The following is a 26,328-nucleotide window of genomic DNA, read 5'->3' as shown; positions in this document are numbered from 1 at the left end:
GTTCTATATTCGCGGTCGCTTGGGGCGAAGAGGGGCGCTGATATGGTGTGACGGACAAGCGCGAACCAGCCACGGCATTTTGGGACAGCCAAAACGAGCATTTGCGATAGCGCGGCAGGGCGTTCGCAGGTCAAAACAAGGCTAAAGAAGAAACCTGATGGAGCTGCAAGGTACGCCCCCTAGTGATCTGACGGGGAGGATGACAAAGTGGGCTGTGGGCGCAGCAGGTGGCCCGGTGATTGGCGTGGAGCGCTCGGGGCTAAGCCGAAGCGGAGCTGAGGAGAGGCTGGACATTCCCAGCCACAGCATGCGTAACATCGATTAGAACAACTCCAGTTCTGCCCTACTGCCCTACGCGTCGCCATTCTTGACCCACGTCCTCTGCCGCTGCACTGTCGCTCTTTTGCTTTTGCACGAGTAGCCACCCGCACTCCAAGCAGCCCGCTCATTTTGCTCCTCCGCCCTCCATCCTACTCTGCTCTACCTGCCTGCAATCGCAGCGCATGTCCGCTTCCGGAGTCCCACTACTACTACGCTGCCCAGGCGGCCTCACCACTCGTTGCTTCCAATCCCGCTCGACGCGCCTTCCTTCCCTCCCCAACACAATATAGGCATACCAACAACAACAAAAAAACAGCCTCATCATGGCGAGCAAGGCGGCTCACACGCCCACTTTCGGCGGCGCCCACGCTGCCGGTATCTTTTCAGACATGACTGTCGACGGGCCGGTAATAGGCACCCTGGTAGTCATCATGGACCGCGCCAGAAACCTGCCCAACAAACGCACAATGGGAAAACAAGACCCGTACTGTGCAGCCCGTCTAGGAAAAGAGGCAAAGAAGACTCGGACAGACAAACGCGGAGGCCAGACTCCAAGATGGTGAGTCCATGGCCCACTAACCAAAGCCCTACTTCTGACGCATGCAGGGACCAAGAACTACGCTTCACAGTTCACGACTCTCCAGACTACAACCGCCTCAAGGTTTCGGTATTCAATGACGACAAGAAGACGGAACTGATTGGCGAGGCCTGGGCAAATCTTCAATCCGTCATCACGCCTGGCGGTGGACAGAGCGACGAGTGGCTGGGCCTCAATTGCAAAGGCAAGTATGCCGGCGAGCTCCGCATGGAAATCACCTTCTACGACAGCCGTCCCAAGGCAGAAAATGCTGTCCAGGAGAAGAAGCGCATTTCGACCAGACCTGAGGGAAAGGCGACTGTTGGTGGAGCACGAGAGATGGCTCCGGTCAAGCGACGACCGCTGCCCAGCGACCCAACAGGCATAACACCATCACCTCTCCAGACACCAGAACACCGAGGACTGCGGGGCATGCGTGCTGGACCTCGAGAATTAGGATCACCACGACACCAGCAACCGCTAAACGAAACGCCGCCTTCTTATCGAAGCCAGCCAGATCCGCCCAGTCGTAGGCCCGTGCCGGACTCATCCCCACTGCATCATGTGTCGGCATCGAGCCAGAGCATGTCTCAACGCCATGCCCCCCAGTCTGCGTATAGCACACCGCCCAATCCACGGTCATCTAATCAGAGGATACCAATGCCGAGAGAAGAGAGCTTCGACATGTCGTATGCAGCACCCAAACCGTACGAAGTGAAGCCCATCGACCCTCTGCCACAACATGTGCGCAACCCAGGGCCAAGGAAAATGTCACAAGATGACGCTCGTTCTCCCCATAGTTATCAACAGCAGCAGCCTCCCGAGCCAGCCCACTCGCATTCGGCCCCAGCTGTCCCGACCCAGCACACCTATGAGCCCACAGCACACGAGCAGCAGATACAAGACCAGCAAAAACAAATTGAGTACTTACAACAGCAACTGTTGCAACATCAACAGCAGCCGCCACCGGCGCCGCCTACGAGGGCTGAGCCACCACAGCAGCCTGCCCCATCTCATGTCCACGAGCAGTATCAGGATCCTGCTTACCAAGTCGCACCTTTACGGAGCAGCCGCAGTCGGGAGTACGGCCAGGACCAGGCATCCCCTCAGAACCCGTACTATGGTCAGAGATTCATCGAAGCTCCCCCACCGCAGGAGGGAAGCCCTACCCACCGAAGACGTAGTGCAATGCAGCCCATGGTTGAGGACGAAGACGACATGCCGCCACCACCGCCTATGCACAACCGCAACGCAAGTACACTTCCTCATGCCCACAGGGAAAGTCGTGAAATGTATCAGGACGATGCTCCAGCCCCGCTCAATTTCACACCACGAGCCCAAGAAGACTCTCGTCGGATCAGCTTCGATGATATGCCGCAGACGTACGAGCCTGTTGACTATGCACCCCGGCAGCCTTCTGAACGAAGGTACACTCATCCCCGTGCGCAAACGCAGCCAGTAAGCCGCCCGATATCTCAGGAAATAATGGTGCCCTCTCCGCTGCGACAGGAGCCCCTTCGACAAGAGCCTGTGAGGCAGGAGATTCCCGCTTTGCCATCTAGTCTTATCGCTGGGCTCAATCCTGCAAGACAAGAGATTGAAGCTCCAACATATGACAGACCTCCGTCCTACGAGCCTACGCCAAGGCTTCGTCACTACTCGGAGCCTGCCGAGTATCGAGCCATCACTCAGTTTGAGGCCCCTGTGCAGTCACAAGAACTGGTTCATCATTCAGCATATCACATGAACGATTACTACCCTCACGACCCCCCTGAGCAGCCTCGACAGCGGTCTCCTCCAGTGTATGATCCCATGCCACTTATTAAGCCCCGTGCCACGAGTCCGGGTGTGAGTCCACGATACTCCCCGAATCCCATACCAGAACGTCACTCGCCACATCCTGATATGGATCGCTATTCTCCCCATCCTGACATGGACCGCCACTCTCCGAACCCAGCTGTGGATCGCTTTTCTAGGATGCCTGCACGTAGTATGCCGACCCGCAAATCAGTGTCGCCTCGTCCACCGCCTGCTGGAGAAGACTTTGGTGAACGTAGATTGTCTGGGATAGCATTCAACCCTGACAGCTTCGACGTCTACAATCCTAGGTTATCCAAGTCGCCGATTCCTTCAGATGATGAGGCCGAGCGACCAGGTAGCCGCATGGAGTACAACGACAAGGGCCAAATTGTCACCTTCAGTGGCCGGGTTGTTGATGCTTCGGACCATCTACCAGTTGATAACTGGGCTCCCGAACCTGTACCCAAGGGTACTATCAAGGAAAAGCCATCTCGCACCCGACCGCAGCTGAACGGTAGCCGTGACCTCGATGCTGCGATGCAGCGCGAAGAGAGATACCAACGCGACCGCGCTGAAAGGGAACGCCTCCGTCACGCAGCAAGCATGAATTTTGATAACAGTACAGCACTTGTGCCTGCAAGACATGATTTCAACGACTACAATTCGCCTGTGAATGCCGGCGCACTTGTCCTCGCAAGTCAGCATCCTCCACAAACCGGCTCAATGGGACGCAACAGACTGCAGAAGCGTGACCCACAGCCCCGTCCCGTTTCTTCCTACGACTCACCTCGCCAGTACAACCTGCCGGACAGGCAAGTCCTCCGTGAGCGCGAGAACCCAAACACCTACGGTAGCCTTGGCTACGATCGCCATGGCACCCAGCGCCATAGTATCACTGCACCCCCCATTCCCGCCAAGGTGCCCCTCGACATGGGCGGCGACGCCTATGGCTCCCAGAACGAAGACATGGCACTTAGTCTCGAACTTCAGAGCATCGACATCGGACCTGGTGCCGGACGCAGACCACGAGGTACGGTTAGACGACAGTATGGATTTTGATGGTATACACGAGATTAGGTGATGCAAGTAGTTGTTTTTTTCTTCTCACGTTTTTCACGTTTTTCACGTATTGTTCTTTTTTTTACGCTTTGGTTAGCGTTTGTACGATATGATAATGTATTTGATATGGAAGGGAGTGAGTGAGTGAGTAAGCAACAAAGCGTAGTGGGTTGGGGGTTTTTTGGGTCTTTTGCATGGTCGCTCGATGTCTGTGCTGGAGAAGCTGGACATGTCGGAGTCTTTTTTTCTTATCTTCTTTCTTTTCTACTTTCCCCTCTCATTCTTTGTGAGTGATCGGCTGCGCAAATTCGCAATAGATAGATATCCAGCGCCGAATCCTTGTGCGACTCCCCCCTTTTTTGACACCCGTTTTCTTTTAGTTAGTTTTGAAGTGTAGGCTCGTAATATATATGTGCTACTTTTATCTTCACTGGTATGATTGAATGTTGCTGCTTGATGTGTGATTTTATCAAACTACTTGAAGTGTTCAAGGAACGTTGTTGAAAACGGTCCTTCTGCCGAATTGCTGTGACTTTTTGTGTTGAAACCAAGGTATCGCAGACCCCAATAAACGAATGGCGCTGAGCTACTCTCAGCATAGAGGGCAAACATCTAACTCACACTGGCTGTCTGCAACTTCTTACAGAACGCAATCAGCCAAGTCGACTTGCGCCCATCCTGTTCTCCCAAACCCCACGTCAGTAGTCGTCTCCACGAGAAACAACTTCCTTACACGTAGGACGCAGTAGAACCGTCTAAATCGAGAAAATGACCACGTCAGCAAATCTTTTCCTACCGGATAATGTACCAGAGATATCAACTCACATGTTCAAACTGCGCAATATACGACCCAGGGATATCAACAAGCGGGGCATACGCCTCAACAACCCCACTATTAACAAGCGACCGCATACCAAGATGGTAACTCTTGACCCCCGGGATACGTTCGAGCTGGCGACGTGCAAACACCAAAGTCCCAAAGTTTTCGTCAATGGTTTTGAGAAGCGATTTTGCTGATGCATGATGCAAGCCAGCCGTGTTGGCATGCTGACTGCGTCCGTAGCCGTAGACGCCGACGTCGTCTCGCAGATAGGCTTTTCCTGTGCTACCGAACGTTTCGATGGCGAAGATGTCGCCTTCCTCCATGCGTTGGTTGGTCTTGGTCTTGATGAAGGGGACTTGCTTGTCACCGTGGATACGGTAGCGGAGGATGTTGTGGCCGGTGATGTTGCGGACGGCTTTGATGGGGATTGTTTTGCCGTTGAGTTCGACTTCGTAGCTCTCCATTACTTCTTGGATGGATTCACTGATGTGGTCGATTCGGGCGTCAATGCCTGCTTCCTGTAGATCGATATATTAGATAGGGATTCGAGATATGTGTGAGAAGTGAATTATTGCTTACCTTCAGTCCGGTGTTGGTGGCCGCTTTTACGGCTGCTAGCAGGTTGTCGTAGACTGGGTTAGCAGCTACAGTGAATGCACTATCGACAATCCTGCCATTGACATGAACTCCGAAGTCAACTTTGAGGACATCATCATGCTGAAGGAAGACCTCTTTGGCACCTGCATTTGGCGTCCAGTGTGCGCCTATATGGTTCAGGCAAAGTCCCGTCGGAAATGCCAGCCCAGCTTTGAGACTGTCGCCAGGTTCGAGACCATGGTGACCAGTCAGTGCACGGATACTTTCGTCTATCTCTTCGGCAAGGTAAGTCATGGACACACCGGGCTTGGCCAGCTTTTGTGCATATTGCCTGACCTGACGGTGTATCTCGGCAGCCTTGCGGTAGTCCTTGAGGAATTCTCCGTCCATGTTACTCATGGCAGCTTCATGCCGAAGCTCTTCGACCGTGGTACGTTGGAGGTTGTCATCTTTCAGGGCATAGTCGACAATCTGACCTTCAGGGTAATGGCGGCCATCGAGCAGATCCGACAAAGGGACTCTGGGTGGGAATGACTGTTGTGTAGCTGGTACTTTCTTGTTCTTCTTCTTGTTGTTGCGTTTCCTCTTTTTCTTAGCGCCTACATAGGTTAGCATCTGCATTCCAGCCAAATGCAATTAGCTTACCATCCGTTGATTTCATGTCAGCTCTGTTCTTTTCATAATCATCATCGTCGTCATCGTCTTCTCCCTGCCCTTCGAGCATGCCTTGAAGCAAGCCGCTCGCGACGGCTGACTTGGGTGGGTTAACCACTGCAATTGCAGCATCTCCGGACGACCCTAGGCAAGGTTGTCAGAATGTTGTATCAGAATAACCAAACTTGTTATATACGCACCATTGTGGCCTTGCTGATGTTCTTCTGGTGATTTGGAGCCCATGATTGGCTGGAGAGGCTATTCATGAAGTCTTCCGAGTGTTGTTGAGGTACAGAATAGGTGGCAAGGGGCTGTGAGGCTTGACACGTCGAGGTAGCATTAGGCGGGCGGGGTCAGTGGCGCTAACCTATCGTAGCTGAAGTCTAAACACATGCGCATCAGATGTTTATACTAACATCAACTCTCTTCAAACATAATCCTTCTTTGCGAGATGCAACTGTTACTATGGAATAGCCGATAAAACGAGCGAGGTGTAATGTAACCACGACGACTGGTCTACAGATTTTGCAAGCCCCATAGTACAGTGGCTACTACATAGTTCTTAGAATTGCTTGCCTTATTTGTAAGCTCCAGTATCCTCAGAAAAACTTTGTTCAGCTTTACAACAATACACCGAAGGAATGTGCGAAAGGTGGTGGGGTTGAAGGTTTCTGTAGCCCTCGTGTCAACACCAATTTACGTCGGCGATGAGAATAGCGTGCAACACAAATGTTGGACGCCTTATAAACGCTTTGTCGCCATTGTTTCGGCGTTAACAGAAATCCACCTGAGCACTTTTCAGTGCTTTCATGAGTACCCCTACTTTGCATCATCTCTCTTTTTATGGGTAGAGTTGTTGCTGTTTGAGATAGGAAAATATTATTCTCGACGAAAATTCCGCGTAATTACGTCTGGACATGGAATCAAACTGCGGGTGAGGATTGCATTCGCTTAGTCTCGGAGTTGCCGTTGTAGAATGCTAAACAAATGACAACAATGGAATAATATGCTACGATGCCACTAGCAAGAAATCGATCTCTTTCAATATATCATCTCTATTTTGGTCCAGTCTACTGTCGACAGCTGAAAGGTTGCCTTGCATTATATGGAGTAGGAGTCATTAACTGATTGTTGTATGTATGCGCTGGTAGAGACATGCTGTCAGCGCGCATATGGTGACTCTTCCAGGAACAACACCAACACGGATGCCCAGATCACTCCATGTCTATACCAATTATACCATACAGGGTATTGTCCATTAGGTAGTAGGTATGTATACGCTTATCATCGGGAACAGGTCAGATACGTTCTCACGCGGTTACGTGACCACCACAGATCCCACTTGCTCAGTTTGGAACACGTGGGGCCAGAGAATATCAGATGCTTGTTTTCACAAGCTTAGCGCATAGGATTCCTAAGGCCAAAGGGCCTAAAAGACTGTGGTCCGAGGTGCAAGTGCCAGAGATGAATTTTCCAGTACTGCCAAGACGTTGCAATGTCGCGTGTCTCTTCACAAAAACGCCACCATAACGCGGTCCCGTCAACACACCCCTCCGTAACATTGTAGGACTATACTCAACACCAACCACGTCATTGCCAAGAAGAAAGGCGAAGTTATGCACTACAACGTAGACCCTTGAGAAGATCGCACTGCTGCATTACCAAGCTCAAAGTTGTCCTGTCAATGGCTGTGCAGGCAGTGCAAGCCTTTATCCTCCTCAGGCCTCCTGCCCACCCCTGCATGCCACTAGACTGACATGATGCGCAAGGACCCAAAGATAGACACTACAATTCCGCTAAACATCTAGACTTCCCGCAGAATTTGCCAACCACCATTGCGATCGCGCTATGATTGGAGGAAAGGGGGCAGACCCTGCAACAAGTGCGAGGCTGCCTTGATCGCTTAGGGGAAACGAGATGTGACTGAACCCTTTGCACGACCGGTGAACTAGCCGTCGTGAAGGGTGCCGTGTGCTTGACTCTGCTTAAAAATGAGGCCGTTGCCCTCACGGTGGGAAGACAGCTCAACAGTACACTCTAATATCTAATACTCGCGTTTCGCGACCTTCAATCGTTTATCTCCATATCCTGCGCCATGATGGCTGCTCGATACGCCTTCGTGGCTTTTGCCAGCGCCGCTATTGCGAGTGCACAGTCTACGACTGATGATCCGTATTACAATCCCATTTACTCCTCCAGTTACTCCTCTGCAGCCTTCTGGACTGTTACCGCTCGCTATGCAGAACAAGTCACCGAGAGTCCATATACATACTATGACAATGATGTGGTGACTGACACCTACACCTCAACCCGCACTATCAAGGACGATGTCATTCCTACCGCTTCTCCCTATCTCGTCACTACTTCTCGGGATTGGTACGATACGGATATTCAGATTGTGGCAGCTTACTATACCACTGATGTTGTGGCAGAGTCTGATCTCGTTGCTGAAACCACGCGCGACTACGATTCGACTGCAACAACAACATCAACAAGCACAAGCACAAGCACCAGATACAGTATGCAAGTCACAATGACTGCACCTGCCTCGTGTCCTACGCCATGTATGTATCAATATGTCTATTTCATAGCATTAACATCATATGCTGACTAAACCAATAGTTACCATAACAACCACTGCCTCCGTCTCCATTCCGACGAAAGTGACAGCGCAAATATCTCCGTCGTCAATCGAGGCAGGCACGACGACTGACTCATACGGTTCCGTCGTCTACAAGTATGAGACATGGTACCTCACAGCCGGCGCTGCACCTTTCCATTCATCCTCAGACTACTACTACGAATACTACATCGCCTCATGTAGCACTCCACCACCTTCTCGTTCGACTGGCTCGAGCTACGACTCCGGCAGCGGCGGCTCAAGCTCTTACTACGACGATTGTTACTACTGCGGATATCTCAAGAACTACATAATCGCAATTGCCGTCATTATCCCTGCCTTTTTCCTACTTGGCTTCCTCGAATCATGGTTCTGGTTTCGCCGCCTCATGATGGGCAGAAGCGCCATGCGCTTTGGTACCATATGCTGGGTCTTCATCTCCCTCTGGATTCTCTGCTTCACGCGCATGCAGGACCGCCGCAGCAAAGACGACCAAAAACTGCTTGCTGAGAAATGGAGGAACATGGGTAGTGGTGCGGCTTTCAAGGCGTGGTGGAAGTGGGGGTTCCGACACAAGTATCCAGAGGAGTTGCTGGGCCAGTTCAGCAAGACTACTGTAGGCATTATTCCTCCAGGTCAACCACTGCACCCAGAGATCTCGCAAACCTCTGCCGCTAGAGGACCCACTGCTCCTGGTCAAGTTTACTACTACGGTCCTCCGCCTCCCGGTTGGGTCCAGGGACCAGACGGGGCCTTCGTGCCCCCACAAGGCTACGTCTACCCGCCTCCCCAACAAGCTGGCTTCTACGACGACACTTCAAAGGACGGGAGCCTAGTCTCACATTCTCCCGTGTCAGCGATAGGCCATCCTCCTCCCGCTCATTACGCACAGGGTGCTACGCACAATGCTCCTCCCTCCGCTCCTTCCAGCCCACCGCCTCAAGCCCCTCTACCCACTACTCCAGTCCCAGCGCTCTCTGCAAACGTGAGCGAGGCGCCAGCAAATGCTGCGGCCAACGAACCCACTGCTCCGCCGCCAAAGAGCGATCCCAATAATAGAGATTTGTACGAATAGAAGAGTCCCAATTCCCAGCCCCAATGTTAGAGTTTGATAATAGTAATGAGCACAATTCGACAACGGTCCTTACGGTTCAAGAAAAGATGGAGGTATTTTTTTTCTCCTGATGTTTTGGTTAGACTTGTAGCGCTTCTTTCTTAAAGTTTAGCATGTAGGATACCCAAGCCTTAATGATTACATCTATGGAATAGACAAAGAGTTTGGAAGTAATAGGAATATATTACATTGATTCACTCTACGATTTTATTGGATTGTAGACAATCCACTACATGATTTGACATGGATCTCTTCGTGATGTGAGACGACTCTTATCTAGTACGCCCCTTTAAAAATCATATCGTAATGGTGAATCTGTGGAAAATTAATGAAGACTCCAAGATAAGATAGTAGAAATAGCAGAGTAAAATGATCAATTTTCACTTGTTTAGTTGCCAACCATTTCAAAGAATAACATAGTGTAAACATTCAATGCAATACGCCAAGGCTAAATGTATTGGAAGCAACAGCCTGAACAAAAGAGAAAAATAAGACAGCATTCCAGAACAGATATATCTTGCAACATTAACAAAAGCTCATCCAAAAATCAGCGCCCTAATCTCAATACTCTCCCTACCCATAGCACCCTCCGGCGTCCTGGGATCCACAAAAGCAGTATGCGGCACGCGACCCCATTGACCAACAACCTCATCGCTATCAAAGCACTTGAGCAACAGCCTATCTTCGTTCTTCATTCCGGACCAATAATACCACTTCTGATCCGGGTTATACGCCACAGCCGCCGTTTGACCATTGCGATGAGGGTATCGGTGCTCAATCGGTATGAGATCGCCGTCTCTTACAGTCTGGCTGTCGGCGACTGCAAGCGGACTACCCATTACTGGGCCATTGAGCGGGCGCCACACGTTGATTATGCGGTAGCGACCCTGAAGCAACTTCTCGGCGTCTTCTGGTGCATGGAGCTTGACGCGTTCGGCGGCAGAGAGAGGTGTTTGGTCGATGTGGACGCGCTGGACGGGGTTGCGGTTGCCGCTTGGTCGGCGGATTGTGTGATCGAAGATCAGAACCCGTTGTGCGCCTTGCACGTTGTTCAGCAAGAGGTCTTCTACCTCGTGGTAGTAGACCCTTTTTATCGCCTCGTCGTCCTCGAAATCCTCTCTGGTAAGGCCGCTCTGGATGTTCTGGAATGTGTCGAAGGCGTTGTTGTCGAGGGTGAAGTTTTGTTCCTTGCCTCGCAGGTCTTCTATGGTAACTTCGGCCCAATTGTCTCCCCAATTCCGCTGTGGGACGCCTGGAGGAGGCTCAACGTAGTTGTATGGCGGCGCACAATCTTCGGGAGCTTTGTAGAAAGAAAGCTGTGCTTTGACAGGGCCTCGTGGAATAGGTAGGCCTTGGAAGTTCACGTCCCGCGATGCTGCATCGCTTGAAGTGGGTGCGGGATTGGAGAGTTGATGCGCAGGCGTCGGGCGAGAGGCAGCGGTGGTCATTTTGTGGTCGTAATATTATGTACCAGGTGTTTCTTCGATATGGGATATGTTTGATAGCACAATCTAGTCTTGCTGTGTTGAGGTCGGTAATTGCTTGTTGGAGTGATGCGTGCGATTGCAGGTACTTTGGATATGCAGCCGGATAGTAGGACACAGCAAAAACTTTTATATATATCCGTGTGGTTAGAAATAAAAAACGATAACGCGCCCTTCATCCACCCATGCTTCCCCTCATTCGGCATCTTTGTGGCGATGATGCCATAGCATTATCTCCGAGGCTGTTACTAATCCCCATAGTCCAATCAGAGGTTGACATGCTGACTAAAAGTCTCGATTGCGTGATGTCCCAGGGTCTTTAGTAATGCGCATATGTTGTAGGACTGGCAACACGATAGTTTGTGAGATTGAGTGTGTTTCTAATGTGATTCTTGTGGAGAAGTAAGATCGCGAACTGGAGATAAACCGGGTGTAAGTAGCCTAGAGACGTGACGTCATCACCCTCAAGTCCTCAACACCATGACTTTGAATTAAGTCAATGCAACAAAGTAACCAGTTTCCATAGAAATGATAACAATAACTACTTCTGAATTGAAACTTATTTATTTGGTGTGCATCCTTGGAATCAAAGGAATTCCCGGGGATGCAGCGCCAGCTATACTCACCCAATTTCGGAACAAGTTGACTGATCGATGTAACAACTATGGTAGACTGTAATAGACCCAGATTTGCTTCAATTAGAAGTGCTATTTAGAATGCATGTGAGCGCATAGTATGGAGGCTTGCCGTCCTGCCAGTGCTTAATGCATTAGACCATGCGTCGTCTCAACGTCATCATATTGGCATGCAAACTGTGACATCGTCCACCCACTTTAATATCACATAAAGGCAGAACTCATTACAACTACATCTTAAAATGCTTCGACTCTTTTCCAAAACTTTACCAACAGCTACCAGATTAATTACACCATTATCACGCACAAAGCAATTCATCCCGAAAACCTCCTACCAAATAGTCAGAAACATGGGAAAAGCAAGCAACGAGGATCTGAAGGGCTCCAAGCTCTTCGATGTGTCACACGTCACCGCTCTTGTTACTGGAGGAGGAACTGGAATCGGGTTGATGATCACACAAGCGCTAGTCGCCAATGGTGCAAAGGTCTACATTACATCAAGGCGTGATGAGGTCTTGAAGAAAACGGACGAAGTGTACAATACTGGGCCAGGACAAATCATCCCTATTCAGGCAGACGTCAGGTATGCACTCTGTATCTGACCGAACGAAGTGCTGTGTAAGGGCTGACACTATTACAGTGAAAAGGACGATGTGAAGCGCCTCTACGATGAAATGTGCCAAAAGGAGCCCAAGGGAATCCAACTACTCATCAATAATGCTGGAATTGCGCGGGACGATAACACAAAATTCTCCTCAAATGGTCAGCCCAACATGGAAGATGCCCAAGCCATCTCTGACCACTTCCTCAAGTCGCAGCCCGAGCAGTGGGCGGACACTATGAAGACCAATGTCGGAAGTATCTATTGGATGAGCATGACTTTCCTTCCCCTGCTTGCCAAGGGTGGCAGCGTCACCTCCGGATACAGTTCACAGGTCATCAACGTGAGCAGTATCTCGGGGTACATGAAAGGTAGCAGCAATGGTCAATTCGCTTATTCCTCCAGCAAGGCAGCGGCTACACACCTCAGCCGAATGCTTGCAACGACATTCATGGGTACCAAAGTCCGCGTCAATACCATTGCACCTGGTGTTTTCCCTAGTGAGGTAAGCAAAACCATGTCTTTCACGCCACCTCCTTCCTCATATTGGTTCATTCAAATCAGATCTGTGTACTAACAACTTATAACAGATGACAACTGGCTCTTCTGACGAAGACAACAAGAGCCGCATGGATTCAGAAATGTCGAACCCTGCCGGCCGCCCGGGAGTCGACACTGACATGGCTGCGACTGTACTCATGCTTTCTGGACCTGGAGGCGTCTTTTACAATGAGCAAGTACTTTACCCTGATGGTGGAAGCACTCTTCAGCAGCCTGCGGCGCGAGCTTAAGCGCTTCGTGAGTGGAAGACATACCGCTCCGATAGCTTATAACCAGTATATTGAACAAGGTACTTTTCGCTTCTTGTATATGGAAATATGATAGCCATGCTGTTAACTTACTGATCAAATCCGCTTCCCCAAATACTCGTCATCCAAAATCATGCTGTACTTCCAAGTCGCCGAACCACTCCGACCCATCCCCACCCCCTGTGCAAAATTCTTTTACGCTATATACATATCCCGCCGATGTTCAAAAATCCACTCACACTTGTCTTGATGATCTATGCCATATTTCCATTCTGTTCACTCTCATTCTGAGTGATGGATACCATTCAATTTTCGAGCTCACCATCCATCTAATTAGATGGCCTAATGGCTTAATGGCAAGGCGCTTGACTACGATTGAGTTCGATATCAAGAGATTCCAGGTTGTAAGTTGGAGCCATTCAGTCCGGTTCTATTCGAATCAGACTACTAACATTGAGATAGCGACCCCTGGTTAGGTCACAATGAGTTCTTTTTTTTTGCTCTTCTTTTGAACCGAAGACAAGTCAGGACGAGCGTGGCTTTGTCACCAATGTGGATTCAGGCCGTGGAGGGGGCCTTCTTTATACTTTGTGTAGGTATTGATGATCTGGATCATCGTACAGCGAGCGGAAAGTAAGAGACTCAATAGGGAAGGTTATCATCTTGAAATTAGAACTGACACGCTTGTCTGGAAGTGGAAGGTCTGCCTCAAGGTTGTGCAGCATTCCCATGGAGTACGAGTATGATACTTATTCTGTCGAAAGGGGATATTTAGAAGTCTTCGGTCCGTTAACAGTGTAAAGAATTGACTCGTTAGTAGGTCACGTAGAGCTACCTGCTCGTATACATACTTACACAAGATGCTCGTTGAGGAAATCCGCCCAAGCTTCACGACGCGCTAAGATAAGCGCGCTCCCGATAAGGTCACGTGTTGTAATCCAAGCCTACGCCCGGTTCCAGGGGGGCCAGGACCTTGCCTCTTGCATGCCCAGTGATCGTTTGGCCCATCATTTTATGTGGGCGTCTCGCAGATACATAGTCCGACGCAATCATTTGTCCTTCTCAATTGAACCATGTCACCGCCGCCGGCCTATGGATCGCTGCGCCTCAAGTCCAAGACAGGTTGCCTCACATGCCGGGCTCGCCGCAAGAAGTGCGACGAACAGCATCCCACGTGCTTTGGCTGTCAGCGCAACCATCTCATCTGCACCTGGCCATCATCTGCCACTCAGAATACCAAATCAGCAAACACGTCAGATAGCCTGCAGCGCGAAGCGGCCCCGCATCGTCGTTCTGTCGTAGGATTGAGCAAGGGAGTACGCGGTGGCGGCGGCGGCGGCGGCGGCAACGACAGCGGCACGACCACACAGCAAGTCGTTACACCAGACAAAAAACAAATGCGGTATTTGCTTCCGCTGCCTTGCACTGGTGTATATCCGGCCCTCGGAAATGGCATGCCTGTGCTGCGAAACGAGAGCGAAAAGCACATTTTCGATCATTACATCAAGGTGACGGCTACGGAAATGGCCGGCCGCATATTACCCATCAACCCTTTTGTAAGCTATCTTTTGCCCGTGGCGTACCAGGATACGCGAGTTGTCGGGTGTTTGTTAGCATTGAGTGGAGCCCATCTGCGTGGCTACAAGGGTGATCGGTTCGAGCATGATGCACGATCCTACTACGCAGTGACACTACGCAGCGTCAAGCATGGGCTCCTCGACTGGAAGGAGTCTAGCACTCAGAACCTCATTAGCCTCCTCATCGTTATGTTGGCTATGTGTTGGTTTGAGGTGGGTCTCCAATTTCTCTCTGTCTTTAGTTTATCCTTCTTTCGGCTTTTTAAACCGATGAGGCGTTTTTGTAAGAAACAACTTGCGCTAACGATTACAATAGAGCCTATCCAGTGAAATGAATGGGAGTGTCTACCACCACCTCCGTGCTAGCCGCACTGTGTTACTCGAGCTTAGAGCTCGTCAAAGTAGTCATGGGCCATTACTGGAATTTCTCACAGAAATCTATGCCTTCTTGGCCATCAACTCAAACCTGACTCTCAATACGGATTTCGCCGTTAGTCGCCACATTCCATATGACGACTTCTTGTCACCAGAAGCGCTAAACTCACTCAACTGGGGTACCGAAATACATGGAGTATTATTGGGGTCCTGTCATGAGCTCCTTGGTCTCATCATACCCATAGCAGAGTCGGCACGGCAACATGTGTGTGAGCCAGATCCTGTTAGAAAAGCCGAAGACAAGCGCCACTTCGAAAGATTGATCAAAGCCTGGAAGCCTAGTCCCTCGTCATTGGCCAAGGACGATTCCGACGAGCGGATAGCTGGTCAAATCCAACAGCAAGTCCTGTTAATCTTCCTTCACACGATGTTCCACGGCACTGAGCGGCCTACTGTTTCCCTTCTGCAAACAGTGGACGATATCCTCGACCAAATGATCGAAATTGCGTCCAAATTTTCGCCCACATCGCGCGTCCACTCAACTATGAACTGGGGTGCGCGTATCGTGGGTTCGGTAAGTTCCCAAACTATTGACGTGATAGATGTGCGCGTGCTAACAAGTTCTCTCCCCTGCAGGTGTGCCGCAAGACTCAACACCGCGAGATGATGAGAGCACAAATGAACACTGCTCCAGAGAACAAACCAAGGGTAACACAAACGTGGGCTTTTCTCGAAGACTTGTGGACCGAGATGGACAAGGATGAAGGCGTATATGGTCCACGTGGCATAGAGATCATCATGCGAAAGCGAAACGTGAATCTTGGCTGTGCTTGAGGCTCCTCTTGTACACGCAAGTAAATCATGAAAGCGAGTCGGAGCAATTAACGCAGAGTCTGTTCGCTCTGGCACTTCATGGGCTGGAGGGAGCTCACGCACCGGAGCCAGTTGCAGTCCAAGAAAATACCCTTCTTGCTACTGCTACTGCTACTGCTTCCGCAACATTGGATCACATTCCTTGCTTCTTATCTCTACATGACCCAATTTTCTCAAGTTACCCAAACGCCAGGTGTCAAGCCAAAACGGCATGTCTGCCTTATCACCACGACGGCCAGGGTCAACGTGAACATGCCGAGTCGCAAACCAAGAGGAAGAAGGAAGCTTGAAGAGGATAGGTATATATCAATCAGAATTGAACGAAAGAAGAAGCAAAGAAGCAAAGAAGCAAAGAACAAGTGTTCTTTACGAGGGACATCACACCCTCGACAGACAGGATACACGGAGATTGGTAAGAACAAAGGAAAAAATGTGTACAACAGGGCAGAATGTTCAAAGCAAACCCATCACAATTCACACAGCGGTACAAAAAGGAGGGCTCTATAAGTTTGGTTTTCAAAAACTGGTATTGGTGCACCTGGTCTTCATTGTTTCATTTCAGGAGTCAATCAGGGTCTATGTAGGCAAAGGGGAATAAAGTACGTAATCCAGGTTGCAAAACCAAAAAAAAACAAGTTACAGAGGAGTCTGGAGGGCTGGGACGGCGCTTGCGGCTAAACTTAATATACTTCATCGAGACTTTTTCTCTCTGCATCCTGCATCTTGTCGATATCCTTCTCTGTAACTTTCTTGTCGGCGGAATCGGGCTGCGTACCATTTGCTGCTGCTGCTGCTGCTTCTCTCTCCTCTTCACTGTGTTCGACAATCATGTCTCCCTTGAGAGCTTCCCTCAAGATGGGTGGCTCTTCATCTTTCTTTTTGGCGAATGCAGCGTCATCGCTCGTGGCGTCGCCGTCGCCCAGTCTGTCTGTTTTAACATCTTTGCCCATGCCGGATTCTTCGAGCCAGCCTTGTTCAGTTTGCTTGCGCTGGATTTTGCGGTCTTTGGACTGCTTGCGTTGCGTGGAGCTGGCGCGGAGAAATTTGCGTTGCCCGGTACTGTGGTGGAGGTGCTGCATACCAGGAAAGTAGTCGGAGTCGTCTGAGAAGCCTTCACCGGCCTGCATGGGCTGTAGGTGACGTAGAATAGCAGTAGTTCGCGGTTGTGCGTGATTGTTGGACCTCAATGCCAAAGGTGCGTTGTCCCCCTCCTCGCTACTGGAAGCATCGTTCGAGGCATCGTTTGGTGATGCGGGCGTTGGCGGCATGGCGGGAATGGCTGTACCTTTGGCGGTTTGCTTTCGCAACAGCTTGGCTGGCGATGGCTCATTGATGATGGGAGCGTGATCAGCCTCTTGGGCTGCAACCGGGTGGTCTTCTTGCTCACTTTCTAGCGGCTCCATATGTTGTGTTGCAGGCGAAGCGGTCTGCTGAGAACCTTGCCCAAGATACTCCATCGTGTTCTTTCGCATTGGACGACGAGGGTAATTGATTTTGTCATGGTTGCATCCATTTACGCATCCTCCCCAGCGTCGAATGGGCACAGTGGGAGACGAAGTAGACCCAGTCTGGTTGAGATTACTCAACGAGGTGTTTCTGCTTGGTGTGGCAGCCGTGGCGCTCTTTGGTTGTTCCTCTTTCTCTTTGGCAGCCCGGCGTTTGAGTTCGGACCATGTTCGCAGCTCGTTTTGGAGGATGTACCGGCCGTTGTTCTCGCTTCTCTTCATGATGATAAATTCGCAGTGGTTTACGTTCCGGAGGTCCTCAAAGTACTCGACAGACCAGTGATACCTGAAGCAAGTCAGTATGTTGCCTTCTTTTTACCGCGTAAGTTGGGCCCTCACCATTTCATGAGGAACACCCTGGACATCAGTCCATGCGTGACCAACACGCACACGCTAGGAAAGTTATCGTCTCCAAATGATCTCCACAGGCTTTCGTTAAAGCCACTGACGCGGTCATAAGCATCTGCCGCGCTCTCGCCATCAGGTATGCGGTAGAAGAAATGGCCATAATCGGCCCTCTCCTGCCACATGCGCTCCATTTCTGCCGAACATGGCTGGAAGTTGCCAAAATCTTGTTCTCGTATCCTTGGCTCCTCGAAGACGGTAATCTTGTTGCGGGGGAAGGGCGAGGGGGTGGGATCGTCCGAGGTCAAGGTGCGGAGGATGCCCTCTGTAGTCTCACGAGTCCGGCGGTAGGGCGAGGTGTAGAACTGGAGGGTGTCGTCTGGCTTGAGCATAGAGCGGAGCTGGCGTCCAGCTTCTTCTGCCTATGGCGGTCTAGAGTCAGTCGTGAAGCGTCTCAAATTATGCGATGAGGACGGCGTACCTGAGTCCAGCCATGCTGGGTCAGTTTGACCCTGTGGTCGGGTATGAACTGGTGAATATCACGGTTCTTGTTTCCCTCTGATTGCGCATGGCGAATCAGAATGATCATCTACGGAAGGGTCAGGCGCTGAGGGCGGTCGTGGTGGTAAAGTGGACCTACGCGGGGTTTCCCCATGTTGGCGTGGGATGTTCGGGTGTCAGCACTTGTAGTCTCTGGGAATGATGGGCGTGTGGCAGGAAATGTTCAGCCTGTATAAGCTTCAGGCAGGAACGGATCCTGTGTAGAGGGGTAGAGAAATATGCGATATTGCGTGTTTCATGTGGTGCTGCAAGCCCAAGAATGGCGGCGACTTCGCAGGCGCATGTGGCACTTCTAGCGCGCCGTAGCCAGGCACCTAGCGCGCCATCCCTACTCGCATCAATGTTTGATAATATTTCCACGACACTGCGTTCTCACTGCGCTCTGCCCAAATCACCCATCACATCTTTGCACGTCATCCCTCTGCAGTCGCGTAAGGCTATCGGTCACGTGTGTATCTTCTGGTACTCCGATTTCTACGCAACGCCGCCTGCGCCAGGCATATCCATCCTCACCTGCAAACACCATGTCCGAGCCCATCCCAGAGGCTATACCCACATCCGCCGACCCGCGCTCGAAACGCCCAGTGAAGAAACGCGCCCTCACTCCCCGTACAGAGCAAGCCTCCCAGGTCGAAGCCCTCTTCGCAAAGCCTGACCGCGAAATCCACATCCCAGGCTCCGGCGCAATTACCAAGACTTCCTCTCTGCCCCCAGAAATTGTCGCAAATGTTCAAGGTTCAAGCGCCGGTGCAGGTAGTGGCGAGTTCCATGTCTACAAGGCGAGCCGGCGGCGCGAGTATGAGAGACTGCGCGCCATGGACGAAGAGGTGAAGAAAGAGGAAGACGAGAAGGAGTTTGCCAAGCGGAAAGAAGAGTTAGAGAAGAAGGACAAGGAAAAGACGGAGAAGAACAGGCTAAAACGGGAAAAGGCAAGGCAAAGAAAAGAAAAGGCGAAGAAAGGCGGCAAAGGCGGAGATGGTGACGCCAAGGACGGTACAACCGGTGCGGAGCAAGCAAAGAAGAAGCTGGCCCCGAATGCAAACGTACCCAAGAATAGCGCCGATGATGATGCAGACACACGTAATGAAGGGGCTGAGTTCAAGAACGTTGAAGAAATCGGCTTGGTCATTGAAGACGACGACTGATCTGCGTACTATACCAGACGTCTGTGGCTAAGGACGTGTGCTAAAATTAACAATACCAAGCTTCATCAAGAGCTGATGGAGACTACATCTGCATATTGTACAAAGCTTTCAAGGTGCGGCTATGCATGCCACGAAGCGTTTTCAATGCTAACCATGATCTACGCATGTAGCCTTGCTAATTCTTTAATCCAATGACAATTGCCCGTCATTCCTCTCCACACAACCAATGCCTCCAACTAGTGCCCCAGCTCATTCCTCCAACACTCGGCCTGATTAAGTGGGCATGTAAAACTGCCAATCTTCGGCATTTGCTCCATCCATCCGGCCCATTTTGCCACTTTTTGTAGTCAGCAAACTACAGTACGGATCTCTGCGGATTCTGCCGTTTTAATTACCCTACGTATATGCATCACGTCAATGTCGCCTCGTATATTCTCGACATGTTCGGCCTTGTGCAAGTTTTCGGCGGCTTGGGATGATGCCTTGGTACTAGTACAATGGGAGTGTAAACTTGTTGATCTCTGCACGAAGCAAAAATAACAAGGCTGATCCTTCCGCCTATGACGAAGCTTGACCTGTTGCTTGACATTAAGGCAATGCCCGCTATTCCTTGGGCTGCATGCCAAGGACATGACCACAGCAACGCCGCATTCTTACCCGCTGTCTTACGTCTCTTAAATTGTAATACTACAAACTTACCCTCTGCAGATTCCTACTATGTTAGTATTTAGCTATGCTTCTAGTGAAATTACAATCTCGCAAATGTCTGAGGCTGAACCTGAAATGGGTTTCACAATAGCTGCGTTTCTGATGCCGGCACACAGGCTTCTTGGAACACGGGCTTCCAGTACAAAAAGAAACGGATTCCTGGCGAATGAGGATTGAGAAGACTTGAAATGTAAGAGTCCTACTTCCTGCCTGTCGAACTATCCCGGTGGTCAAACCTGGCCGTATTTAATCGGGTACTTGGCCAACGTGGATTATACCCTGACAGTCAGAATAAGCCGGGCCTCGATGGTCCGAGAGCCAATCAGACACGACCCCTGCTGGATATGACATCAAAAAAAGAGTCTGAATATTCACTCTATAATGCACAACCGTCATTGCTATTGGGCGGCTTGTAGGATACGTTTCGCCGTGTACTTAGACCTGACCCTCGACCCAGTTCTTTGGTACAAGTGCAGAACTCCGGCCGCAGGGCGTGCGTGGTGAAGAGAATCCATCCAATCGAGTTCCTGGGTGACAAGACGTGTCACCTGCCGCAGCATATGCCAACGTAATCGTTCCGCTGCCCAAATCTTGGCCTCACAGCCCAGCAAGGGGAACGAATCTCCGAAACCTGGGTATCACCAGTCGCTCATTTCTTGGCTTTAGCCAAGGCGTCACAGGTGCCATGTACCCATTCACTTCACAGCGCAAGCCTTGGACGGGATGCGCGGGGTAGGGAACTCCGCTCTAATGGCAGCGATTATCCAGGTACACGTATGCAACTGAACGGGAAGACTGATGACGGACGATCATGGAGAGTATAGAGAAATTTAACTATAAAGGGACATGGCTTCAGCACTTCTGGAATAGCCATTACCATCAGTGAACAACAATTCACTTCTACAATCAATCCTTTGACTATCAAATAACAATCATTTGTATCACTATCAATCATGAGGTCTACCTTTTTGATCCTTATGGCCGCTGGGTACATCACTCCCATTTCTTTTGACTATCCATTCCAATATACCTTCCTGATTACCAACTCTTGGTACAATAGCTAACACAGACACAGTGCACTCGCTGCACCTCTGGTTGTTGAGCGCCAAAATGCTCCTCCCCCACCAGATGGTACCGTTCCTCCTCCTCCACCACCAGACACTGGTGCTCCTCCACCACCACCACCGCCAGTCGCGGGTGTACCCCCTCCACCTCCACCAGGTACTGATGTTCGCCCTCCACCACCGCCAGGAGGTGGTCGAGGTGGCCGAGGTGGCGGTCGTGGAGGTCGTGGAGGTCGTGGAGGAAGGGGAGGCGCCCGAGGAGGAGGAGTAGTCGGTGGTCCTCCTCCACCTCCACCAGTCGCTGGTACTCCTCCTCCTCCTCCACCGCCAGCTGGTGGTGCTCCTCCTCCTCCTCCACCAGTTGCTGGTACTCCTCCTCCTCCACCAGTTGCTGGTACTCCTCCTCCTCCTCCACCGCCAGCTGGTGGTGCTCCTCCTCCTCCTCCACCAGTCGCTGGTACTCCTCCTCCTCCACCGCCAGCTGGTGGTGCTCCTCCTCCACCTCCACCAGTCGCTGGTACTCCTCCTCCTCCACCTCCACCAGTCGATGGTGCTCCCCCTCCCCCTCCTCCCGCTCGCAGCTAGGTGGCTTTCACCCTTCACTGCTACTCAGGCACCAGCGTTTCAACGCAATATGAAATCCTCAACGAAATTCTCAATTTGCAATGATGAGTTTGGAATATCAATCTGGAACTAGGTTAGTGGTCATTTTGGGCTGAGGATCTTGCAGTAGGAACGCATAAATTTGATCTGTTAGGACTATCAGGTATCCGGTTTGGGACTGGATTTTATCAATAAATTTCCTTCTTTTATGAAACTATCGCAGAGGCGAAAGCTATCTTGCATGACAACCAATTCTTTCGCTTAGTACGAGTCTCTTTAGAAAACAGAAAACGTACATATTCATTATGGTTCCTGGATGACTGGGTAGTATGTATGTGTATGGTAATATATGCTACTCATGCTATACGCTTAATCTTGCCCTTCTATGGGCGTTCATGAGGTCACTACTGTTCTCCACATTTTCCCCCGCTGAACTATAATCCTTGCCTTGTGGATCATATTACCAACTTTAAGCACATCTCCATGAAACACATGAGTCATTGTCCTTTCCCAACCTTTGTCTTGCCCAGTCTATCGAGCACGACCTACTAAACAGTTCTCAAGTAGGAGTTGGAAGAAGGGGGAGGTAAAAAGACGATACCAATCCCTCCACCTTTTTCCCCAGCCCGGAGTTTCACTTCCTGCAAGCATTGGGAATGGGGCGCTAATGCTAAAGCCGGCCGGCATTGCGGAGGCAGGAGATTTTTAACCTATTATGCAGGCACGGCCCGGCAGAGTTGGCGGCTTTTCATCATCTCGCCAATCACAGTGCAAATCAACCCCCAATTCTCATGCGGGAAATGACGAATGGAAATTTGTTGTAACAAGAGCTTCATCTACGCTCGACACAAGCTCGAATTCGTGCATTTTGGTAAATGGCGATCGATGGCTTGGCAGCACGATGTGTGGAGTTTGGAATGGCGATGGAGATGTTGTGTGGTGATGGGTAGATACTATGTTTGGAGCCTTTCTTGTGTAATACCTCAGTTTGGTACAGTTCAGTGTCAATGGCATCTTAGTCCTTACTTCGGCTGACTGGTACTCATCCAGCAGACGAAATTGACGTTTTTCCCGGTGCATTTCATGTTGATTTCGTCTTGGCAATGGCGTCACTTGAACCTTGTGAATAGCAATTCACAAAATGCATCTCTGTATATTGATATGAGCTCATATACCATCATTTTTAAATGCATCACGCATTATATCACCTCACTACGCAAAGAGCCACCGTATAGATTCGATCGGCCTATCCCATCTCCTGGGACAACAAAAAGGCTAAACCGGCCTGTCGCAATACTCTAGGCCGCATCACCTATTCAAATTTTAGATTGAAAGTGCAGTGGTCTCGATGTTAATTCTCCGCTTACAGGAGAGTTCTTCCCTCTGCATTAGTTGTTACACAACAACGAAGAAGCAACTGCCGAGGGGGCTTAAGCAAACGCTTGGTTACCAATCCTTTTCCACCGTGTCCACCATCGTTCGTCTCTGATAACGGTTGTACAAAGATCCTCGATCTGGCCTCCTACATTGACCATGTTTGCAATTGATTGACGCCTAATTGCAGTGACCTGGCACTGCATCTCCCAACAGAACATTTACACAACGTCATTTGCTTTCAAAAGGCACATCAGCCATCGATTTCGGCAATGAGGCCAATTTACTCAAGTCTGAGCTTGATGGACTCATCAATCACGACATCTTGAATACCACACCTGCGATATTAGCCTTTCATCTATCCAACCTTGCTTTTGGATAGATCTACGTGAAAGCACTTTACGCTGGGCGACTAGCAGCCAGGAACATGACTTTTGCTGAGCACCTTTGGAAAGAAATGATACGCGATGAGAGGTGTATAAAGAGCACCATCTCAGTACCATCTTTTTTCACCACCATCAAGCTTCTCCAGCTATCTCTACTACAATCTACCTTCTACTACAACCACTTCCTCGATTCTCAACCATGAAGTTCGCAACTATCCTCTTCCTGGCCACCAGGTACATCCCTACCTCCTTACCCCTCCCCCAAAAATCCCCTCCACTAACACACCCAGCGCCCTCGCCGCCCCCGTCATCGAACGCCAAGTCTCTCCCCCGACCGGTCTCCCGCCCCGACCAACCCCTCCGGGCCCCCCCGGCGGCACTCCCCCTGCCTTCCCAACCGGCTTCCCACCGCGCCCTACAGGCCCTGTGCCCACAGGCTTTCCTCCACGCCCGACTGGCGGCTTCCCCGGCGGCGGTGCACCTCCATTCCCCCCGCCAGGCGGCATGCCTTCGTTTCCTCCAGGTGGCTTTCCTGGATTCCCTACTGGTGGGGCTCCGCCGAGACCTACGGGCGCGCCCCCTGCTTTTCGTAAGTTTTTTTCCTTTGTCAAGGGATGAGCAAGGGGATAGGGTAGGCTGATTTCTTGGGTAGCATCGATTCCGCCTAGGCCGTCGCCTGTTGCGCCACCCCAGTAGATGGGGATTTGGAATTGGTGAACGGCAAGGACATGATTGGGGGTTTGGGGTTTTTGTAAATATGTTCTAGGGTAGGAGATAGGTGACTTTGTTGAAGTGGAAATTATGGAGTTTATACTTTGATTGCATGTCTATATGTGCACATCCAGTTCTTTTCTTCAGTATTTTGAAAACCCTGGATGGACTTCTTGTTACGATGATGTTGTTTGAGTCTTCTCTTGGAAGTTATCCCGAAACACTTACAGTATCCCCGATACTCCATTTGTAAAGCATTCTAATCTCGGATTGGAAGGCGGCTTTTCAAACGACAGACAAGGCATCCGAAACTACGGTCTTCATCTACTTATGGACATTAAACATTTCCGAAAGCCGCAACGTGCGTGTGCGTATGCCTGGGGTCCCTGGGTTGCGTAAAAGCGTGCCGTTATGGTGCTACGTTGAGATGTTACTGAAGATTCTTTGATACTCACGGTTTGGAAGAAGTAGTTGCTCCAATCAATCTGCCAATCTTTAGTGTTTTGCACCATCTGGTACTTAATTGACGTAGAATAGGCTGGTCAAAGGTTGATGGTGAGATGGTGAGATGGCGAGGGCTACTGACGTGCTACTACATGGACTCAACTTTCTATCCTATCCCTTCTCTACCGAATTCTTGGCCTTGAACACGGAAGAACGGATATACTTACGTAGTAAATTCGGCTCATCTATCTAGCTCCATATGTAGTCATCTTCTCTGCAGCACACGGGATATGGCGAGGCTCTCTCGCCATCCGCTTCACTGTTTGCTTTCGTTGCTGCCCTAGTCAATGTATATTTCCTTGCCTCAAGCTCCAATTGGAGTCTGCTCGGGCAGCGAGCACAAGTGTAGTACTAACGCCCCTGGTGAAACTGCCAAGCATGGTATAACAATTCTGATGGCCGTAACGCGGCCACTTGGCGCAGCGTCGGGCTAAATTTTGAAAAGCTGTGGTGGTACTACATATTGCCACCGCATGGCGTGATGGTGCGACTTGCTTTACAAGGGCCAGGGTGTTCGTCCGGTTGGAGTTGGAGTATTTGAGTAAATGAAGCGGGGTTAGTAGGCAAGGCGGGGGTGGGGAGGCAGCGGGGTAGTTGGTGCTACGTGCTCAGATGGACAAAAGTCGGCAATCGATTTTGATGAATTCATACTCGAGAATTCTGGATTTTATTTTCACGTGAATGTTGTTAATGATGAAGGGTAGTCTGACGAGACAAGAATAAGTTTTGCCGCCTGCATACTTGCGAGGAGACAGACGTGACTCACGTGAAAGTTTGGCAATCTCTAAGTTGGAGAATCATCCAATTCCCCCAGGAAAACTGAGACGGAGGTAACTGGCGGGTAACAAAATCAAAATAAACGAACTTTTTTTGTCAATCGTTCGAGACTGTATCCCGAGCGAGTAGTCTTCACAAGTCTCACTTAAGCGTAACTACAAAATTCCAGATATTGCGAGGTATAGTAGTTGTCAGTCAACAACCCTGGAGAAGTGTTGTTTTCGATAACGTAGGTGGGCATTTTTCTTTCTTTCAATGATTCATCCTCCATTGCTCAGATCTGCAGTGTTTGATATAACCAAGGCGTAAGTGCATGTTGTAATGCGCGTGATGTGCGCGACTGCTTTCTGCTAGAGCAAACTGAATCCCATCCCATTATAGCAGCCATAGCAAGACAGTTGCGTTGGAAAATGGCACACGACTGTGTGTTCACCATAGTGGCTTCTGAAGTGTACCAAACATACCAAATAACATCGGATCCTACCGAGGAGGCGCAGCTGATGGCTCAGCCTCCATAGCACTTCCCCCTTTCGCTAAGATCTTACGACGCCCAGAACAGGCCACCAATCGAAGGCGGACGCCACATGCAAACAACATCAGCTCGAGAATAAATATAGCGGTCTTTCTTCGCTTACTTGACCAATGGAGAGTCAGCTGACAGCAACGCAGCTGTGAATGAGGATTGAAAATATGAGCAGACACTAACCAATTTCGCTAATAACTTGA

General features: G+C 50.3%; 10 protein-coding genes across 10 annotated transcripts; 7 read left to right on the top strand and 3 right to left on the bottom strand.

Moving 5' to 3' along the window:
- Nucleotides 1-644: 644 nt before the first annotated feature.
- Nucleotides 645-3,757, top strand: COCSADRAFT_132286 (uncharacterized protein; the record flags this gene model as incomplete). The annotated part of the gene is made up of 2 exons (XM_007696931.1): nt 645-880; nt 928-3,757. The coding sequence occupies 2 exons, from the start codon at nt 645-647 to the stop codon at nt 3,755-3,757; spliced, it is 3,066 nt and encodes a 1,021-aa protein (XP_007695121.1).
- Nucleotides 3,758-4,455: 698 nt separating this feature from the next.
- On the bottom strand, nt 4,456-6,074 carry COCSADRAFT_156076 (uncharacterized protein; the record flags this gene model as incomplete). The annotated part of the gene is made up of 5 exons (XM_007696930.1): nt 4,456-4,512; nt 4,583-5,098; nt 5,160-5,776; nt 5,823-5,975; nt 6,032-6,074. The coding sequence occupies 5 exons, from the start codon at nt 6,072-6,074 to the stop codon at nt 4,456-4,458; spliced, it is 1,386 nt and encodes a 461-aa protein (XP_007695120.1).
- Nucleotides 6,075-7,929: 1,855 nt separating this feature from the next.
- Nucleotides 7,930-9,238, top strand: COCSADRAFT_58846 (uncharacterized protein; the record flags this gene model as incomplete). Its single annotated transcript, XM_007696222.1, has 2 exons — nt 7,930-8,395; nt 8,454-9,238. Coding segments are annotated over 2 exons (1,251 nt in total), but the record flags the coding sequence as incomplete, so codon positions are not given.
- A 639-nt stretch (nt 9,239-9,877) lies between these two features.
- On the bottom strand, nt 9,878-11,295 carry COCSADRAFT_32586 (uncharacterized protein). Its single transcript, XM_007696141.1, has one exon. The coding sequence runs from the start codon at nt 11,011-11,013 to the stop codon at nt 10,102-10,104; it is 912 nt and encodes a 303-aa protein (XP_007694331.1). The 5' UTR covers nt 11,014-11,295; the 3' UTR covers nt 9,878-10,101.
- A 607-nt stretch (nt 11,296-11,902) lies between these two features.
- On the top strand, nt 11,903-13,500 carry COCSADRAFT_132275 (uncharacterized protein). Its single transcript, XM_007696929.1, has 3 exons — nt 11,903-12,267; nt 12,325-12,790; nt 12,876-13,500. Exons 1-3 carry the CDS (start codon nt 11,927-11,929, stop codon nt 13,074-13,076), a joined length of 1,008 nt encoding a protein of 335 aa, XP_007695119.1. The 5' UTR covers nt 11,903-11,926; the 3' UTR covers nt 13,077-13,500.
- Nucleotides 13,501-14,167: 667 nt separating this feature from the next.
- COCSADRAFT_156072 (uncharacterized protein) lies at nt 14,168-15,880 on the top strand (the record flags this gene model as incomplete). The annotated part of the gene is made up of 3 exons (XM_007696928.1): nt 14,168-14,884; nt 14,988-15,620; nt 15,683-15,880. 3 exons carry the CDS (start codon nt 14,168-14,170, stop codon nt 15,878-15,880), a joined length of 1,548 nt encoding a protein of 515 aa, XP_007695118.1.
- A 719-nt stretch (nt 15,881-16,599) lies between these two features.
- On the bottom strand, nt 16,600-18,424 carry COCSADRAFT_166875 (uncharacterized protein; the record flags this gene model as incomplete). Its single annotated transcript, XM_007696927.1, has 4 exons — nt 16,600-17,710; nt 17,764-18,191; nt 18,251-18,358; nt 18,410-18,424. 4 exons carry the CDS (start codon nt 18,422-18,424, stop codon nt 16,600-16,602), a joined length of 1,662 nt encoding a protein of 553 aa, XP_007695117.1.
- Nucleotides 18,425-18,691: 267 nt separating this feature from the next.
- Nucleotides 18,692-19,634, top strand: COCSADRAFT_32582 (uncharacterized protein). Its single transcript, XM_007696140.1, has one exon. The coding sequence runs from the start codon at nt 18,855-18,857 to the stop codon at nt 19,473-19,475; it is 621 nt and encodes a 206-aa protein (XP_007694330.1). The 5' UTR covers nt 18,692-18,854; the 3' UTR covers nt 19,476-19,634.
- Nucleotides 19,635-21,015: 1,381 nt separating this feature from the next.
- On the top strand, nt 21,016-22,166 carry COCSADRAFT_177580 (uncharacterized protein). The gene is made up of 2 exons (XM_007696926.1): nt 21,016-21,171; nt 21,259-22,166. The coding sequence occupies exons 1-2, from the start codon at nt 21,137-21,139 to the stop codon at nt 21,830-21,832; spliced, it is 609 nt and encodes a 202-aa protein (XP_007695116.1). The 5' UTR covers nt 21,016-21,136; the 3' UTR covers nt 21,833-22,166.
- Nucleotides 22,167-23,809: 1,643 nt separating this feature from the next.
- Nucleotides 23,810-24,365, top strand: COCSADRAFT_22089 (uncharacterized protein; the record flags this gene model as incomplete). Its single annotated transcript, XM_007695900.1, has 3 exons — nt 23,810-23,844; nt 23,901-24,199; nt 24,307-24,365. 3 exons carry the CDS (start codon nt 23,810-23,812, stop codon nt 24,363-24,365), a joined length of 393 nt encoding a protein of 130 aa, XP_007694090.1.
- Nucleotides 24,366-26,328: the final 1,963 nt, after the last annotated feature.

This window comes from Bipolaris sorokiniana (assembly GCF_000338995.1).
Source record: "Bipolaris sorokiniana ND90Pr unplaced genomic scaffold COCSAscaffold_1, whole genome shotgun sequence".
NCBI lineage: Eukaryota > Fungi > Ascomycota > Dothideomycetes > Pleosporales > Pleosporaceae > Bipolaris > Bipolaris sorokiniana.
The sequence above is the reverse complement of the archived record's forward strand: the minus strand, read 5'-3'. Positions and strand labels throughout refer to the sequence as shown.

What these genes read in the sequence shown, in the direction of transcription:
- COCSADRAFT_177580 (XM_007696926.1), top strand. Translation starts at nt 21,137, where the DNA reads ATGAGGTCTACCTTTTTGATCCTTATGGCCGCTGG. An exon ending in TTGATCCTTATGGCCGCTGG is followed by an intron (nt 21,172 to 21,258) that starts GTACATCACTCC and finishes ACACAGACACAG; the next exon opens with TGCACTCGCTGCACCTCTGG.
- COCSADRAFT_32586 (XM_007696141.1), bottom strand. Translation starts at nt 11,013, where the DNA reads ATGACCACCGCTGCCTCTCGCCCGACGCCTGCGCATCAACTCTCCAAT.
- COCSADRAFT_32582 (XM_007696140.1), top strand. Translation starts at nt 18,855, where the DNA reads ATGTCCGAGCCCATCCCAGAGGCTATACCCACATCCGCCGACCCGCGC.
- COCSADRAFT_132275 (XM_007696929.1), top strand. Translation starts at nt 11,927, where the DNA reads ATGCTTCGACTCTTTTCCAAAACTTTACCAACAGCTACCAGATTAATT. An exon ending in CCTATTCAGGCAGACGTCAG is followed by an intron (nt 12,268 to 12,324) that starts GTATGCACTCTG and finishes ACACTATTACAG; the next exon opens with TGAAAAGGACGATGTGAAGC. An exon ending in CTGGTGTTTTCCCTAGTGAG is followed by an intron (nt 12,791 to 12,875) that starts GTAAGCAAAACC and finishes AACTTATAACAG; the next exon opens with ATGACAACTGGCTCTTCTGA.